This window comes from Quercus lobata, chromosome 3, assembly GCF_001633185.2.
Source record: "Quercus lobata isolate SW786 chromosome 3, ValleyOak3.0 Primary Assembly, whole genome shotgun sequence".
NCBI lineage: Eukaryota > Viridiplantae > Streptophyta > Magnoliopsida > Fagales > Fagaceae > Quercus > Quercus lobata.
The window spans coordinates 27,223,379-27,240,934 of NC_044906.1; the positions used below are offsets into that span (position 1 = coordinate 27,223,379).

Sequence of the window (17,556 nt, forward strand, 5' to 3'; positions counted from 1 at the left end):
GTATTGCAATTTGTGAACTTTATTTGTCATACAGGTATTGTTGTTTATTTGTTTACTTTCTCTGCCTGGCTAGTTTAGCTTTCTTAAATAATTGGTATACTTATTGATTAAAATCATAAATCCTGGTCGAAATGTTGTCAATTCATAATGAATACGGCTTCTCTGGCCTGTCTAGAAAAACATGCATTGTTGTTTATTTGTTTACGTTTCTGCCTAGCTTGTTTAAAATTGTGATATAGATCTTGTTTACTTGATATGGTATGGGCTAAAATCATAATCCTGGGTGAAATATGGTGAATTTTAATGACTATGGTTTCCCTACCCCGACTAAAAAACTATATGTTGTTGTTTACTTGTTTACTTTCTCTAGGCTGTTTAAAATTATGATTTAGGTCTTATTTATTTGGTATATTATTGATTAACATAATCCTGGTTGAAATTTCGCGAATTAATAGTGACTATGGTTTTCATAGCCTGACTAGAAAACTATACGTTGTTTATTTGCTTACTTTCTCTGCCTAGGAGATTCTAGGTCCTATTTATTTGGTATATTATTGATTAAAATCATAGTCTTGGCTTAAATTTTGCCAATTAATAATGATTTATATGTTTAATCTTTTTTCCGAGCCAATTTAAATGTATGATCTACGACTTATTTATTTGGAATGTTATTGATTAAAATCATATTCCTTGTTGGAATTCCACGACCATCTTTGGAGAAGGTCATATATGTGAAATATGGAGAAGAATGTGGGATGGATGATTAAGAGGATTAAGGTTTTCATAGAGTTCTTTTTTGAGAAAATTATAAGTGAGGGATTTTGGAATCCTTCTCTAATTACTTAAAGTTCGATGTAAGAGAAACTAGAGTGAGGTCTTGGACAAATATATGTTGTGGTGATCATTCTTTTAAAGGATTCTTTATGGATTTCTATGCTTTATCTTTGGATAGGACGCTTCAGTGGCCTCTTATCTAGTCAACCGATCTAAAGGTGGTGTTAGGCTTTGGAACCCTCAGTTCATTCATTCTTTCCAAGATTGAGAGTCAGAGTCAGTGGGAAATCTATTTGAGCTGCTCTATAAAATCATTCCCTTGTATTTGGGTGGGGATTGATCTCTGTGGAAGTTAACAAAGAATGGGATATTTGAGGTTTGTTCATATTATAATGCCCTCAGGGATTCCACAGCTTACTCTTATCCTTAGAAGAGCATATGGGGTGCTAAGGTCCCATGAAAGGTTGCATTTTTACTTGAACAACAGCTTTGGGAAAAATCTTGACAATTGAAATCTTTGTAAGAGGCATTTATTGATAGTTGATTGGTTTTGTATGTATAGAAGGAATGGAGCATCTATTGACCATCTGTTGTTTGTATTCTTTATGATGGGATAGACACACACCTCTTGTATGTGATTTTCCGTTCTTTTTAAATAAAATACTTATATAAAATTTCATGAATTACTAGTGAATATGGTGATCTTATATTTACATGTTTTCCCTAGCTCAGCTAGAATATTATACATTGAGAAATTTTAGAATGTACTACACAATAACTAATACAAGATCAATGATTAATATGGATCCCTTCTCAATCAAAGTTTTTGGGGTTGATTAGTTGAGCCCTTGGACAGGCTTCTAAGTTCTTTTTTGGGTCTGAAAACTCAAGTCTGAAGTCATATTTATTCATCTCCTGTTTGAGGAATATCTGACTGCAATAATTGTGTTTGCAAATTGACGATGATATGTCTTTGTAATTTCTTTGAGGCTTTTATTTTCTCTTTCTCATTAGAGCTGTTATACCACCCAATCTATGTAGTGTTATTTACATGTAAAACGATGTATCAATCCATTGCTTCATGTCTTGATCAGAGTTATCATACCAAATAGGATTGTGTTATCTTCTTATCAACCAAGAGTTCAGAAGTCCTACTTTTTTTTTCTTTTAAATTATAGAAAAGGTCATTATTAATTGTAAGTTGGATACTCTTATGAATCCTTTGACAATTAGATAGAGATTTAGATATGATGCACCCTTTCACTAGACTTGATAATTTGATATATTCTTGCACATTGTCTTTTAAATTTTTTGGTCAATCTTGTTAGTTGATTCAGAATACATCCCAATCAGTACTTGTGGAGTCAATTCTTATGCATAATGATATTTCTTATTCTACAAAGCTCCAGTGGATGTGTTGCCCTTTAAGAGGTCAACTACAATGATCTTGCTTATAGGTCTAGGATTGCTACTGGATTGTTGTATCATTCACTAGGATCAGTTTTGTTATGGTTGTTGTACTGTGTTATCTGTTTAATATGTTACCCTTAATTTTAGTGATCCACTGCTGGCCATCCATACTACATTCCTGTCTTTGTAATGAGTTATTGATCTGATTTGCCTGGCTCAGTTCATTTGTTTTTTTGCTTATGAAAACCATGGTGTAAGGCCCATCCATAGGACATATGAGGATCTTAAGCTTACGCTATATGTCTGGGAATCCATAGCTCATCCTCAATATGTATGTCTAAAGTTTAAAGATTCTAGCCAAGGGCTGTTCAAGGCCATCCTTTTCAAACATGAGAACATTAAAGTGATGTAGGATCTTTACAAATCAGAACAAACTTAGGATTCTTGATGATATCTCAAAGGGTTCTTGAATAGGGTTTGATATAAAGGGTTTAGGTAGGGTTAAGTAATAAAAGGATTGGATCTTGAATGAATTTGATGGCTATTTGGTGTTAAAAACGGTGAATAGAACAAGAAACAAAGAGAGATAAGCCCTAGGCAATCACACCTAGGTTTCCTAAACAATCACACTTAGGAAGAAGACTATCACACCCTCAAAACATAAAATAAGTTGCTGGAATTTTATTAAATTTAATCTCTCTATGAATGTTATTGACTACAATCAAGCCTTTATATAGGCTTTTGCTAGAGATTGTCCTAGAAAGAATAGGACTCCTATAAAGTCTATTCCTATAAAGACTAGGACTCTTAGTAACAATGAAAAGTAATTAAGAACTTCTAAACTAAACACTAAAGGGACTCAGAACATACAATAAGACTGATGGGCCTCTAGTACAGCCTATCACAGCCCAGTCTTGAAAACATGGAAATTAAAATAGTAGTCAATAACAATGTAAAGAAGCTTAAAATGTAATTAAAACTGAACCAGCAACTTTCTTACCTAAAGAAACTTAATGCTAGGATTCAATCATAACTAAAGTTATCTATGAAAGGTGCCAAGGAGGCCCCACATCGAAACTAGACCACAATTCTTGAATCTTTTGGTATTTAATCCTGTTCTTCCTCAAACTCTTTGCTGGCTGCACTGTAAAGTTCCCAATGCCAGCTTTTGTGAATATTTCAGTAAAATTGTTATAGTTTGTGGCGGGGACTGCCTGCTATGGCAGTCATCACCACCAATGTCAGAAGGAAGTCGTCATTTTCTCCAATCATTATGCTTTGGCTGTGAGCTATATGGTTCTGTTGTAACTGTTAGGCTGCTTTTGAAAATTATAAAGATATCTTTCATAGGAGATTATTTTCTGATTAGAAAGGATAATCTTATCTCTACTTATCAAAAAATAAAAAATAAAAAAAGCTCATTATTCACCTCAACATGGTCTTTCTATTCTGGTTGGCTTGACAGTGTTGAAGTATATTTATTTCTTCTTCTTCATTTTCTTAATATGTGTTAGATTAAATTCAACACTATACATTGTCACAGTATTGAAAAAATTAAATGCTAAAATTTTTTTATCTCCTGGAATGTTTTTGTCTGTCTACAATCATTTCTGACACATATAGTTTCAAACTTCAAACCAGTTTGCAGGAAGTGCATATATGAGAAGCTCTCGGATGAGGAGATGGATTGCTGTCCTGTATGCAACATTGATCTGGGTTGTCTTCCGGTGGAGAAACTCAGGTTAGTCCTTTTGTATATTTTATGATCCCTCTCTCTCTCTCTCTCGATTCGGAGCATCAAGTAATTGTTGAATTCCTTGTATGTTTTTCAAGACTATAAGTATGGGTAAATGCATAGAATTAATGCAAAATATCTATCAGATTGGGCTCCATCTAATTTTGAGAATGAAAGGGTTGCTGGATAAATCACAATCACATAATTAATCTAGTTTTTCCCTTGCTGTCTAGCAATTTATATTAAATTATTTCCTTAAAGGACAAAGATGATACTTATAACATTACTGTCAGCTCTAGATCATGGTCTACTTCTAGTTGTTCTCCCCAGCTTTTATAGTTTCATTTTTATGATATACTGGTTCTGCCATTTTATCTCTGCCTATTATAGACAGAGCTAGAAATTCCTGCTAGCATATCATTTCATAGAGGCTGCATGTTCATCTGGAAATGGTTCTAAAAAAAATTGTGATTGTATGATGTTTGAACTGTTTAGAAAATTAGTGCTTTTTCAATACCATAATTTATGTTATTCTTGTTTCTTCTCTGTTTCAAGTTAGTATAACTTTTAAGATAGTTCCACATGGTTCCAGATACCCGTTTTTCTATTGTAATGTTATGTGTATGCCAAAATAGATATAAAGATGTCTGTATGTGCTGATGCTTTGTGTTGTCATGTGTTCATACTAGAGGCTTTTCATTGATCATATGCAGGCCAGACCACAATCTGCAAGATATAAGGGCCAAAATTTTCCCTCATAAGAGGAGAAAAGTTGAAGCCCCTGAAGTTACACCTACAAATTCACTGCCAGTTAAAAGGAAAGAGAGATCACTATCTTCATTGGTGGTCAGCACTCCCAAAGTGCCGATGCAGACTGGTTTGACTGGAAGGAGAACAAAAGCTGCAAGAAAAGCTGCTATACGAGGTGGTTTTGCTGTTGAGGAACATACCAAGAAAGAAGATTCTGCAGAGGATCATCCTGTGAGCTCCAGCTCACATGATTCTCAAAACAAAATTACTCGAAATAAAAGGCAGGTAAAGGAAGACATGTTTGATCCTTTGTGCTTGTGTGACTTAAAATTTGATTTTGTTTCTACTTTTAAACTTTCCTTAAGGCAATTACATACTTGTACTGTAATTATAGTTCTAAAACATTATGAAATGTTGCAGAATTTTTCAGTTGCTGAGCCTTCTAATGAGAAAAAGCATAATGAAGACACAGAGAATGATGTGGAAATAATTGAAGGAAAAGCCGATCTGTGGACACCCTTGAACTGTCTTGTTGAAGCTGCGAACAGAACCAAGTCCTCTAAGTCAAATTCACAAGGGCCATCCCTTGCCAAATCAGAGCAAGCCAGTGCCCATGATAGTGAAGTATATATGTCTGAAACCAAAGCCAGAGCAGAATCACCCAGTGTTCTTGACAATGAAGTGTATATGTCTAAAAGCAAAACAAAGGAGAATGGACAAAATACGAAAGCACAGGATGAAAATAATGGAACAACCTTACTTCCAGGGCCAGTGAAGCGTAGAAGGTTGCGTGCAGCCAGTCGAAAAAGCACAGCCGCATCTGGGAAGCTTCACCCCTCGGCACAAGCCATGCTAGATGTTGCAGGTTCTAAGCGCAACAGAAAAAATAGTCCAATTTGGTTCTCATTGGTTGCTTCTGAAGACCGGTAAAATTCTATATACCATGTCATTATATGGTTTTCCATTTTTCTGGGATTTTATTTATGGTTATTTAATTAATGTTTTTCAAATACATTTATATAGGAAAGGAGATGTTTCCTTGCCTCAGATATCTGCATGTTACTTGAGGATAAAGTGAGTATCTTTGGTCCCATCTCATGCTTTGAGGTTCTACCGTGTCAACGTTTTTAGTATTTGAACACGTGTAAATGTGTGACTAGCTGATACAAAATGCAGGTTTGTATTACATCTGTTTAGTGATAATATGGATTAGGCTGAGGCCCATACCTCAGTAAAGAAATATTCAGCGATTAGCATTCTGGAAAGTATCCATAAATGTGTTCTATCTGTTAGTTTGAGGAAATATGATTCCACACTACAGGTGTAAGAATAATATGAAATTCTAGAAATACCTAGTTTTGTTATCACGAGATTCATGGTAATATCATAAACCTTTTTTATACTCCAATACCTGCAAATCAATCTATCACACATGTTATATAAGCCTTTTTTTTTTGTGTGTGGTTGGGGGGCAGGGGGTGATTGGCATTCACATTTTCTTTTAATAGAATCCTGTAACATGGAGTGAGCTGTAATGTCCAAAAAAAAAAAAGGATGTCTGTATTTTCTCCTAGGTCCAAGGGAATTTGGAATGTGTTTACCCTTAATTTTGATATGATAAATAAGATGATCTTTAGGTTATATATTCTCAATCTTCAAATATCTTGATTACGAGTATTGCGAATGTAATATATGCAAGCAAGCAAGTGGTTTTTCTTTTCATCTACTTCCATGTATCACTGGTCTTGTGTTATTTTGCCATTATTGGACACAATATTGTGACCGTGCTGCCAGTTTGCATGACTTGGTTAGAATAAAGGGTGGTATCAAGATTATGTTTTATCTGCCGAATAAAAGAAATTTTATTTTTATAATAAATAACTGAATTCATTTGGACATATAACCCCACCCCACCCCCTCCCAAAAAAAAAAAAAAAAATTAACCCATTGGATACATGGAGAGGGATTGAGGCATCATGGTTTAGATTCTGGAAAAGCTTTTTTGTGTTTAGGTTGGAAAGCTAGGAATGAAGTAGAATGAATGACTGTCTTGCCCTCTACCTTGCTTTTGCAAGGGAATGAGGTGCCATTTGAACTGGAACTCATTGGCTGTAGCATATTCATTATGAGTTATGAATGTCTTCATGTATGTTTCCTTTTTTTCTTGAGTACTCTCGGTCTTACCTAGCTTGCTGTATTAAAAGTTGAACCATCACATAATTGTTAATCAATGGTCTAATGTTTGATATTGTTAAAGTTAATAGTTGTAATTTTTGCAAAATTGTTTGTTCAAAGAAGAATGATGAAGTCGGCAATTCTCTTGGAGATTGCTTTGCTTATCAGTAAAATGTCTTATGTTTTGTTGACTCCCTATTTTTCTTTAACAGGGATGGAAAAATGCCTGTATCATTTATCCAAAAGTATCTTATGAAGAAACTTGATCTTACAAGTGAAGCTGAGGTGTGTACATCTTCCTTGCCTTGCCAGAAACCTGAGGATGTCTGGATGTTGTTTTTCTATGTGATTTTTATTAAATATATTTTTGGTTTCTATCAAGTGTTGCTACTTGCTACATATGACATGTCTTCTTCATTATTTTTTGCTGAAATCATGAAAATAAAAATGAAAGCAAAAATTTGCTCAAGCAATATTCAGCTTGTGTCTTCCCTGGGGCTTTACTTTACACCAACTGTTTTAAGGTATTGATTTATGTTGGTATTATAATGCATCTTTTGGGCCTAATAGATTTCCTCCTGAAGACAATAATAACAATAACAATTTAATGTTTTCTATTGAACTGCCACATATATGTATTATGAGAAAATGTGAAAGATGTCCTTTGTAGTCATTTGTTAGCCTTGTGGTTCTTTACATTCTACAGTTGTTTGTTGTCAAGTTTTCCTTACTGCAAGTTGTTTAAAGCCCCACCATGTTTCATGGTACTTGATAGGAAAATAATGATCGAAACTATTAAATATTTGAAGTTATAAGTTAATATCAGCTTAATATAGTGCTAATTATTTGGATTGACCATGAATCCTTTTTTGCCCTTTAGCTCTACCTAGCACCATGTTTTTGATTTTATCCCTAATGATTATGCCTTTCCTCACTCTCTTTAAATTGTGTTCTATGTGCACTTTCCTATGTCCTTGGTAGTGTTTTCCATTTAAAACAAATCATTCCTCAACACTGGTGCATTTATTGGTCTTGAAGGGCATGTACAAAACATTTTGACTAGCCAGTCTTACCCATATCTTTGCTGCCCTTAACCTCTAGAAGTTGCTCCCCCCACCCGCCAGCCCCTAAATATTGCTCTCTAGCCTGGAGGCCTATTTAGCTTAGTCTAAGTCTGTTGTGCCAGGGACGAAGGGCCCCACGGTTTTCATTTTTGGACCATTCCTGTGAATGTAGGCTCACTAAAATTCTTTCCGTTGATTTCCTCTCCCTTTCTCTTTATTTCTCACTATAATGCTTTAGATTGACAATCATCAACAAACTAGTTGTTCGCTAATATAAGAATGTTTGTGGTGTGGATGCTACCTGATTAGGATGTCTGATTCAGCTGTATTCCAAGGATTTATGGGATGTTGAAAAAAAACTACCCACACTTGATCTTGTAACAAATTCAAGAAGTATATTGATAAATGAAAACCTAATCATAGAAGAATAACTGTTTTAACCATATAAAAGATCAAACTTAATTGCTCCTTTTAGGTTTGTTGTCCTTGGTTGCTGTATCTAGTCATAGGCAAATTACTATTTTATACTGCACCAACATTAGCCTTGAGCATTGTTAATAAATCACAAAAGACATGTAAAAGTCTCAATTGTTGTCATGGCCAGAAGACTAATACTTAGTTTTAGGGTCTTAGTGATGGAATGTGTGATTTCTACCAGTCCCCTGGCAGTTGCGCTATGATGTTTGTGTAAATTTCAATCTTCTGAGTAAAAGACATGTTTTGTAGGCAAGTCACCTAGCAAATGTCATTCGTCTTCGGGTAAGGTAAACATTTGTAGGAAAGGCACCTAAATGACTACTTTTTGTATGTGTAAGTGTATTAGATGAATGTTCACCACTTGACAAGGAAGCGATGAGTAATGATACTTGTGATAATTCAGGGATATATTGTCACTTATATTTTAGTTTTTTTTCTTTGATTGTAGGTGGAGATAATGTGCCGGGGTCAGCCAGTGGTTCCATCGTTGCAACTACAGAACTTAGTAGATCTGTGGTTTAGGACAGCATCAACTTCGAAAAAAGTACCGGCATCTGTTGGCTCTTCTGCCAAGGACTTTGTGATGGTCCTTTCATATTGCCGAAAAGTCCAAACCCCTTGAGAGAGAATTTTGTTTCTTTGTTGTCTTGGCAATATACATCTTTAGTTATCCAAGTTGTTTGGATCTTTATAGCTGCATTGACTGCAAGGTCATTTGATCCATCATGTATGTTTGTACCATGCAAGTTTTTATATGAATAAAGATTTAATTAATTTTGTTACATTAGTTTGCTGCATCACCTACATTGTTGACCCTCTAATGGTCACTCGATGGCCCTCATTGGTTTTGTTTATTTTAATTTTATAAAGGGAATATACAGTTACTCATGAAGAGTCTGAATTTGGTAAGGATAAGGTGTAAAACTCATGTTTTACACCACCCAATAAGAAATTGTCTTTCTCAAGGTACAAATGTATTTTTTTTGTACAATATGAAAATAAGCTTATCAAAACACACTAATGTCTCCTTTGGTTACTTCCTTCGGCTGGTCTTATTTCCAACCTCGTCATACTTGATAATATGCTTGCCTAGAGGAGCCTTTCTACTGTTTTTAACTGAAGATTATTTTGATTTAAAACGCTTCAGGATGATATGAGTGGCAGTGTGCTCGCATAGGCCTTCTAAAGCTTTGGCATGCACAGCTTGCATGCCTCAAATGTTGCTATATCAGTTCCCACCATGAATTTGTTGCATGAAAGAGTTATCAAACACTTTTAATATAATAATAATAAATTTCTACCGAAAAAAAATATAATAATAATAACGGATAGTGAGGGTCCAAATCCTTTACTTTAATGTATTAAAAAAAATTAATAATAAATATAGTTTTTTTTGTTTGAGAAATAATTACAATATGTTGTTAACTCCACAGTTCGAATCCTTTTTTTCCTAGACTCTCAAGCATTTTGTGCATGGGGAAGTACCAATTCAGTTATAAGACCTTGACAATAATAAATATAGTTTAATTATACACCTTAATATCTTGAAATTTGTGTGCTACAGTAGTTTATAATCTTCAAACTGCTTTTCGGTATAACTTGAAAATCTTGATTACTTAGCAAAATAATTCTTTAAAAGAGGGAGTGTAATTTGCGCTTTTCTTTATTATCAAAGTTGCTTTGTTTTTTTCTGATCCAAAAAAAAAAAGTTACTTTGTTTTTAAAAAGGAAAAAAGTTCATAAAATTTATTTTAAAAAATGCAAAATATTTATATCTAACTTGTGCAATACATAGCTTTTTCTTATTCATTTGCCAAACATGCAAAATGTTGTATTTTTTTATAGGCAAATAATGTGGGAGGGGGAGTGGAAGGTAGGATTTGAATCACAAACATGTGACACAACAAATGATACCATTATCAATACACTATCACTCTAATCAGTGTATAAAAAATGATGTTGTATAGCATCCTTTTGTTATTTGAGTTTGGATTGGTCAATGAACTTTAAGTGATGTTCGACAATTTCTTACAAGTAATTCTCACTAAGCACGATGAAATGATGGTCCTTCCTCTCACGTTCATGGTGGACTTAACTAATTAAATTTATGGTGGGATCTACCAAGAATGTGAAAGGAAGGAGCGTCACATCGTCATGCATTAGGAGCATACACTAAATTTCAATTCCAACATACAACTTCCATACTATCACTGTGCTTGGCATCACATATGAAGCTCAAGAGGTGTAAATATACTTCATTACCTTCACAATATATATATATATATATATATATATAGATATAGACACACACTTCATTTATAGGTTATTTTATATAAATTTTTTTTATATAAATCCTGTTTCTTTCATCGTAAAGATTTATAAGTGTGCATTTGACAACAGTTTAAAAGTTAGTTTCTTTACTTATATTATTCTGTTTACAGTTCCTATGTTACTTTTTATTTCAGCTTTATTTGAATAGTTTTTTTGTTTTACGCTAACATTATGTAAAGATAGTTTTCTGTATTTTTCAATGTTTGGTAGCATTATAATAAATAAGTTAAAGGAAAACTATCTTTAATTAATATAAAAAGTATGGCTTATTTGAAGAGATTGTTTTCCACTAATTTTTTTTTTTTTGAAAATAATTCTATCTTACAACAAGCTAAATAAGGAAAGTTATAAGACTGTTTTTTTTAGCTCATTTAAAATTGCTATCAAACATTGAAAAATAAGATAATTTTATAAAAAACATTTTAAAAAAATTACTCATTTTCTAAAAAATATCATTACTGAACAAACATAGCGTTACATTATTATACAAATAAGCTACTAAAAAGCAATTCTAAGCCGTAAAACCTTTTGCCGAACGTGAAGCAACCTGTTTTGGGCCTAAAGCCCAAATATTGCCTAAAACATTTTGTTGAGAGACAAAAACGAAAAAGCCTAAAACGCCATCTCTCTCCGTCTCTGATCCTCAAAAAACTAATAACACTACACTTGCACTGCTCTGCGCTTCCAGCATCTGTAGTGAAAACAAACATGCAGCAGGTAATAGAATTATTGCATTAGTATCACTGTTCTTTTTCTTCTTCTTATCTGTTCCTTTTAATTTATAGTTAATCGTGTTTATTTGTTTGTTGTGTTGTGTTGTGTTGCTGGTCTGAATTTGATTTGAAATTGTTGATTTACAAAGGGTGGAGGATCTGAAACAGAGGTGACTTGGGAGGACCAGCAGAACATTAACAAGTTTGGAAGATTAAACAACCGCTTTCACGAGCTTGAGGTTGAGATCAAAGTTGCCAAGGTATTGTTATGATATGGGTTTTGCTTTCATTTTCTTATTTATTTATGATTTTAGCATACAAGGTTGTTAAAATAGGTTTGGATTAAGCTTTATGTGCTTTCATTTTTGTGTTTTTTTATATGGTTTGGACTGTCTTTATTTTTTACTTTTTTGGGAATAGAACATTGTCACTTTCTATTTGGAAATGTTAGTCACTGACTTTGTTGCATAATTTGAGGTGGGTTTCGAGAAATATTTAAAACCCAACTCTAAATTTTGGTTTAATCTTGATGGGTACTAGTTTTACTTTTTATTGTGATCTGGGATTTTAGATATTGAGATTTTTTGTGTCATTTTAGCTGGGTTTTGGAAATTAAGATAAGTCCAGCTTTAATTTTCCCTTGAATTTAGTCGGGCAATGATTTTGGATTAATTGTGTTTGAAACTTAAAATTTTGTTTTTTTTTAAATTTGTCGCTTTGATTTGATATCAGACTCTGAAAGTTAAGAGGATTTAAGGTCAGATTGTGAAAGTTGGAGGAATTCCAGCTTTAGTATTTCCATGGATTTGTGTTGATTGCATTTTTCAATATAAATGGATAAAATATTGACTGGAGGTAGAAGTTAGTTCATGCTTTGATTGAGACTTTATACGGTAACCAGAAAGATAACAATTTGGTGTGAAAGAAAGTTTTAATTTTGAAGTGTTTTGTGAGAGAATGTGGGCAATGGGGTGGAAATTTTACACAAACGCTGCAATTAGAGTTGTTGTGTTCTGAATAAGATTTGTTTTATTAGATTCCAGATGGATCACGTATTGAGTGAAGTCTATGGGTTTAGTTAAATGATCTTTTGTTTTGAAAGAATTGTGATATGTTCTCCTTCATTTTGTCAATTTTCTCTCTAAGAAGAACTTAACAACTTCGCAAATTTCTAAAACACCAGAAATATTTGTTCTTTTTTATTTTATTTAGTTTTATAGGAAGGTATGGGAGGGGGAGTTGGGGTTTGAAACACAGACATGGGACCACAAAAGATGCCATTTCATTGGGCTATCTCTTGAATCCCAGTTTATCACATAGGGCATGCTATGTTTTTCATAAAAAGAAACGAAGTTCACATAAAGGATGTTTTCTTTTTCATTGTCAAGCTGCATATACTTTTCTATGTTTTTTGATTCTCAGTGCATGCCACTCTTTCCTCACAGAGCAAATAAAAATTCCATGAGAATGATTATTTCAATTTTTGTTCAATGCCTTAACCTAAAACATCTCTCTCTCTCTCTCTCTCTCTCTCTCTCTAAATGTTTCCTTCTTTATTTCTCAAAGGAGCAATGTTTTCTGAAAGTGGCTAATAAAACATTATTATCTTAAAAAATTTAAAGTAGGGGGCTACTATTTGATTCTTTTTTGCTAATTGTGTTATTAGTGAATCTTTGTGGTACCAATTCAGCCAACAATTTAGTCATTTCTTGTTTGATTATCTAATTCATGTATGGAATGTTGTCAATACATGAAAATGAATAGGAATTGTCATTTTCTTAAAACAATGTTGTACATGTGAACATATTTAAACAATAACAATTGCTGCAATTTTGCAGCCATGAGTGCTTTAGCCTTTCTAGATGAAATTGAATTATATAAACTTGTTGATGTAGATGAGTTCTTGAGCTATGTGCCTCAACATCAGAGATGGCTATTGGTTGAGTCTGGAAGGTTGATCACTTCTTCCATCCTTCCAATAACCAGTGTACTATATAGATGGGGGGAAAAGTAAACTAAAACTTAATTATAAAAAGAAAGTAAATTAAACTTTGAAAATGTAAAATTTAACAGGATTGGTAGGATTTAGTGAATTAGAACAATCATTTGGCTACAAATGTCTGTATTGCCCATGTAAATTTCCTATATTCTTCCCACGATGCTGGTACATGCAGCATTCATTGCAGTTATAGTACATGCTCATAGATTTGAATAGTAGCTGTCATGCGTAAACAGAATCTCTAAAGATACCATGGAATATTTCCATGCATTTGCTTTCTTATATATATTACAAGATGATCTAGAATTATGAATGGTAATTCCAATCTCTCTTACTACTTTCTTATCTTTCAGAAGATATTTCTAGCAATAGGGCCAACATGGAATCAACATGTGCATTAGATGAAAATGTTAGGTGGGGTCTATGAACAAGATCAACTTGCAAACCAACTTCATTTGGAGATTGTTTAACCGTCACTTGAAATCTGTCTTGATTCTATTTAAACTGAAATTTTGAAACACAAGCAGATCAATTGAGTCTACTAGGGCATGTTTAGGATTTTTTTTTTTTCCTGTCTTCAAAATTTTGTCTTATGAGATGATAATAAAACACAATTCTAGTTGGTTTTCAAGTGAAAATTTGTTTGTCACGTGAAAAACATATGTTTTAGAATAGGAACTAGAAAATTTGTTTGGATGTTGCACTGCTACCTGTGATTCACTCCAAAACACATCCACCTTTAACCCACATATATTCATAAACCATTGCACCACCGCTGGCACCAGAGATTCACACCACTGTCAATTCTCCTAAAACTGGCTGAGATTCATCCTCTCCAACACTAGCCACTAACTGAGCACCCATTCCTCATACGCAAATCAGTGGCTACCCAATTGACTTATAAAATCAAGCCCATCCAAAACTGCCACAAACACCCATTGTTGACATCCAAAGCTACCCACACTCCTAGCTACCATTAGCCTATCAAACCAAGCTCCCATCGTTGCTTCACATATTGCTGCCACTACAATTGAAACTCATCAAGCCCATGCAGCTGGACAAACTGATCAAGAAGCCCATCCAAGCCAAAATCAGCCCCTGACACCAAAAGCCACTTGTTGGTCCTATGAAGCCAGGGTGGTGAGCAGACAAAGGTGATTTCGTCACCTAGATCAGTGACGACTAATATGCCCAAACCATTCAAATCTTCCCTAAATTGTTCAAGCCATACATGACCCAAACCATCATACATTGATTCCTAATAGCTGAAGCTACCAACATGTTGTATGGCCAAACAATACTCAACTAAGCCCCCATTCATCAATAAGACTTCACAACTGAAATTCATGACATCCAACACTATGATTGACGGCTTGCCGAAATTGACCCAAACCATTGCAACACCACCACCCACAGATCGAATTCATTACAGATTTTGCACATGTGACTAATTGATGGTTTCGTAAGATCTGACAAGCTCTTTGTCCAAATTTCCGTGAGAGAGAGAGAGAGTAAAAGTACAGGCTATATACCAGTTACTGTGCATTCTTCATGAAGGCAAAGTCACGCGTCTTCTCCCCTCAAGAAACAAGGAAATGGAAATTCCATTTCTTCTAGATTTCGAGATGAGTTTCCGAAAATTGTTTTTTTTTTTAATTCTGAACCAAAGAGTTTCTTAGGTTAGAAAACCCAAAAAAAAAAAAAAAAAAAAACTGTTTTAGAGCTAGAAAACTGAGGAAAAACACTATCCAAACAGGCACTTTAGTTTTCTGTTCTAGCTTAGTTATATTTTTGCTTAGAATGTTGATTCAATTTTTTAGAATTTGGGCCTTGGTGTGATGGCAAGTGTGCCTTTCACCAAAAGCAACAAGTCATGGGTTTGAGTTCAGGAATTAGCCTTTCCAAAAAAAAATTTTGGGATGAGGCTGCCAACCAATCATCTCTCCTAGACCCCGCAAAAGTGGGAACTTTGTACACTAGGTACGGCACTTTATGTTGATTCAACTTTTATTGATTTGATCTTGTGCCAAGCTAGAGTGACTTGGTTCATTTTAGAGCCCTAGCAAATGCCAGCTATTTTGGTATGCGTGAGAACAGCACAAAAGTACAAAAGCAGTTTTTTTCCCCATTACAATGGGTGAAGTATTGATGAAGGAACAACAAAAAAAAATTGGGAGAGAGAGAGAGAGACGAAATGATCATTGTGGAAAGATAATTTAAGTAGCTCATACTAGCTAAATTTAACTCTAGCTAACCCTATGTGGTTGTTGTGCGACTTCAAACCATATCTAAATTGACACTATCATGTAGCTCAACTTCCTAAAACGTACTTTTACCAAATATTCTAGATCAATCACCACAGAACAACCTTCACCATCCCCTCCAACCACCCAGCACCTTATTCACCTTTTTCTGCATGATCCCATAGACTCCAAGATTGTGAAAAAACAATCAGCAGTGCTACACTAAATTAGGGTCTCCAAAATGGAATAATAGCAAACAAACCTTTCCGAAAATTAATTATTTGGCAATAAGGTCCTTTCGCTTGAACCACATATCTTGTTTCTAATTTTGTTGCATTTTACTGCGCATTATCAAGGGGCAAGGATTGCCTCCATTTTCTACATTTTGCTGTTGGACTTCCCATTGTGACATACATGGTATTCAGAGGAAAGTGAAACTATAATCATTAGATGAAAAAGTAAAGTGGAATGATTTGGCTACAGATGTGTGGTAAATCAGTTTATAGTTTCCATTAATTGTTGCTCTGTCACGTCCAGATTTTATCTCCCCGTTTGTTTCAAACCTTAATGCTCTTTACAGCATGAAATATTTGTTTTTCTAAATGCAGTGATTATATGTTGGTGAAAATGTATATTTATTCAACCTGCATTTATTTATGATTACAACATGCTGAAAATTTGACTTGTCCTGTTCTTTTTAATATTATGATTCCCTTCAAAATAAATGGTCTTTTTTCTTTTTTACCTAAGGAATCAAATGAAAATCTGGAGGATGCTAGCAACGAACTGATTCTCACTGATGAGGATGTGGTTCGGTTCCAAATAGGGGAAGTCTTTGCCCATGTGTCAAAGGATGAAGTGGAGGCCAGGATAGAACAGATGAAAGAGGTGACTACCAAGAACTTGGAAAAACTTGAGGAAGAGAAGGATTCTGTAGTTGCACAGATGGCCGAATTGAAAAAGATTTTGTATGGGAAGTTCAATGACTCCATCAATCTAGAGGAGGATTGATATGGATAAACTGTAATTTTCCTATAGTTTTGTTGCTTGTTCATGTTGATGACATGATTCCCCTTGTTGCTATGTAATTAGGGAAAATGACTTGCTGGAAATTCTATTACCATTTACCCCGGTTGTCATCACCATCTTTAGATAGTTCACTTAATTAGTGAATGTTTATCAGTCTTTTTTGTCATGTAAAATGACTTGGTTTCTTATGCTTAACTTTTAAACGTATTTTGTTTCATGAAAGTATTTTATTAATAGTTTTTATTTTCGATTTATGTATTAATTATTTTGATTTAGTTTATTTATTTATATTGGGGGGGGGGGGGGGGGGGGGGGGGGGGACTAGACTAGGATGGCGTCTCATGATCCAAGCTGATGGGTCACACCTATTTTTATTTATAAAGGTGATTAAGATTTTTTTTTGGTTGTAATTTAGACAATAGGCTAAATATTCTTTATATTCTAGACATTTGACTATTTGAGTAACAATTAAAAATTCAATACTACCCTTTTTTGGCTCAAAATAAATTCACTACTTATTTTTGCTGGAAGTAAAGATTATTTTTTTGGCTAATGTGTTATACTTTTTTTTGCATGGTTAATCCATACATCTTCATTTTGTGCACGGAATACCTTTCTATTCTTATACAGGAAGAGCATAGAACCAAAAGATTGAAAGGGAATGTGCATCCAGGTCCAGCTCTATTATTATCAAACCCACAGATTAGCCTGGTTCTTCTTATAGAAAATTATTATGTACTCTTGGATAACAGTAACATTGTTCTTATTATTGCCAACTAGCCATGACGAAATGCCATCCTTTTCGTCCTTAATAGATTCTGTAGCATTTTTTGCCAAAAGATAAAACTTTGAGAAA

The 17,556-nt window shown here is 34.1% G+C and overlaps 2 protein-coding genes across 3 annotated transcripts in view; both read left to right on the plus strand.

The window, feature by feature from the left end:
• The window catches only part of LOC115980101 (E3 ubiquitin protein ligase DRIP2-like), a 28,400-nt gene extending 19,123 nt beyond the window's left edge, over nucleotides 1-9,277 (plus strand). For both annotated transcript variants that reach the window (XM_031102372.1, XM_031102370.1), the window contains 6 exons: nucleotides 3,826-3,925; nucleotides 4,633-4,954; nucleotides 5,090-5,595; nucleotides 5,693-5,743; nucleotides 7,057-7,129; nucleotides 8,834-9,277. In XM_031102372.1, the coding sequence (XP_030958232.1) occupies nucleotides 3,826-3,925; nucleotides 4,633-4,954; nucleotides 5,090-5,595; nucleotides 5,693-5,743; nucleotides 7,057-7,129; nucleotides 8,834-9,007 (1,226 nt within the window). In that variant the 3' untranslated portion in view covers nucleotides 9,008-9,277. The remainder of the gene's footprint in view (nucleotides 1-3,825; nucleotides 3,926-4,632; nucleotides 4,955-5,089; nucleotides 5,596-5,692; nucleotides 5,744-7,056; nucleotides 7,130-8,833) is intronic.
• Nucleotides 9,278-11,257: 1,980 nt separating this feature from the next.
• On the plus strand, nucleotides 11,258-16,950 carry LOC115982683 (probable prefoldin subunit 4). Its single transcript, XM_031105358.1, has 3 exons — nucleotides 11,258-11,433; nucleotides 11,579-11,689; nucleotides 16,422-16,950. Exons 1-3 carry the CDS (start codon nucleotides 11,425-11,427, stop codon nucleotides 16,680-16,682), a joined length of 381 nt encoding a protein of 126 aa, XP_030961218.1. The 5' UTR covers nucleotides 11,258-11,424; the 3' UTR covers nucleotides 16,683-16,950.
• Nucleotides 16,951-17,556: the final 606 nt, after the last annotated feature.

Coding starts and splice junctions, on each gene's coding strand:
- LOC115982683 (XM_031105358.1), top strand. Junction 11,690..16,421: donor TTGAGATCAAAGTTGCCAAG/GTATTGTTATGA, acceptor TTTTTACCTAAG/GAATCAAATGAAAATCTGGA.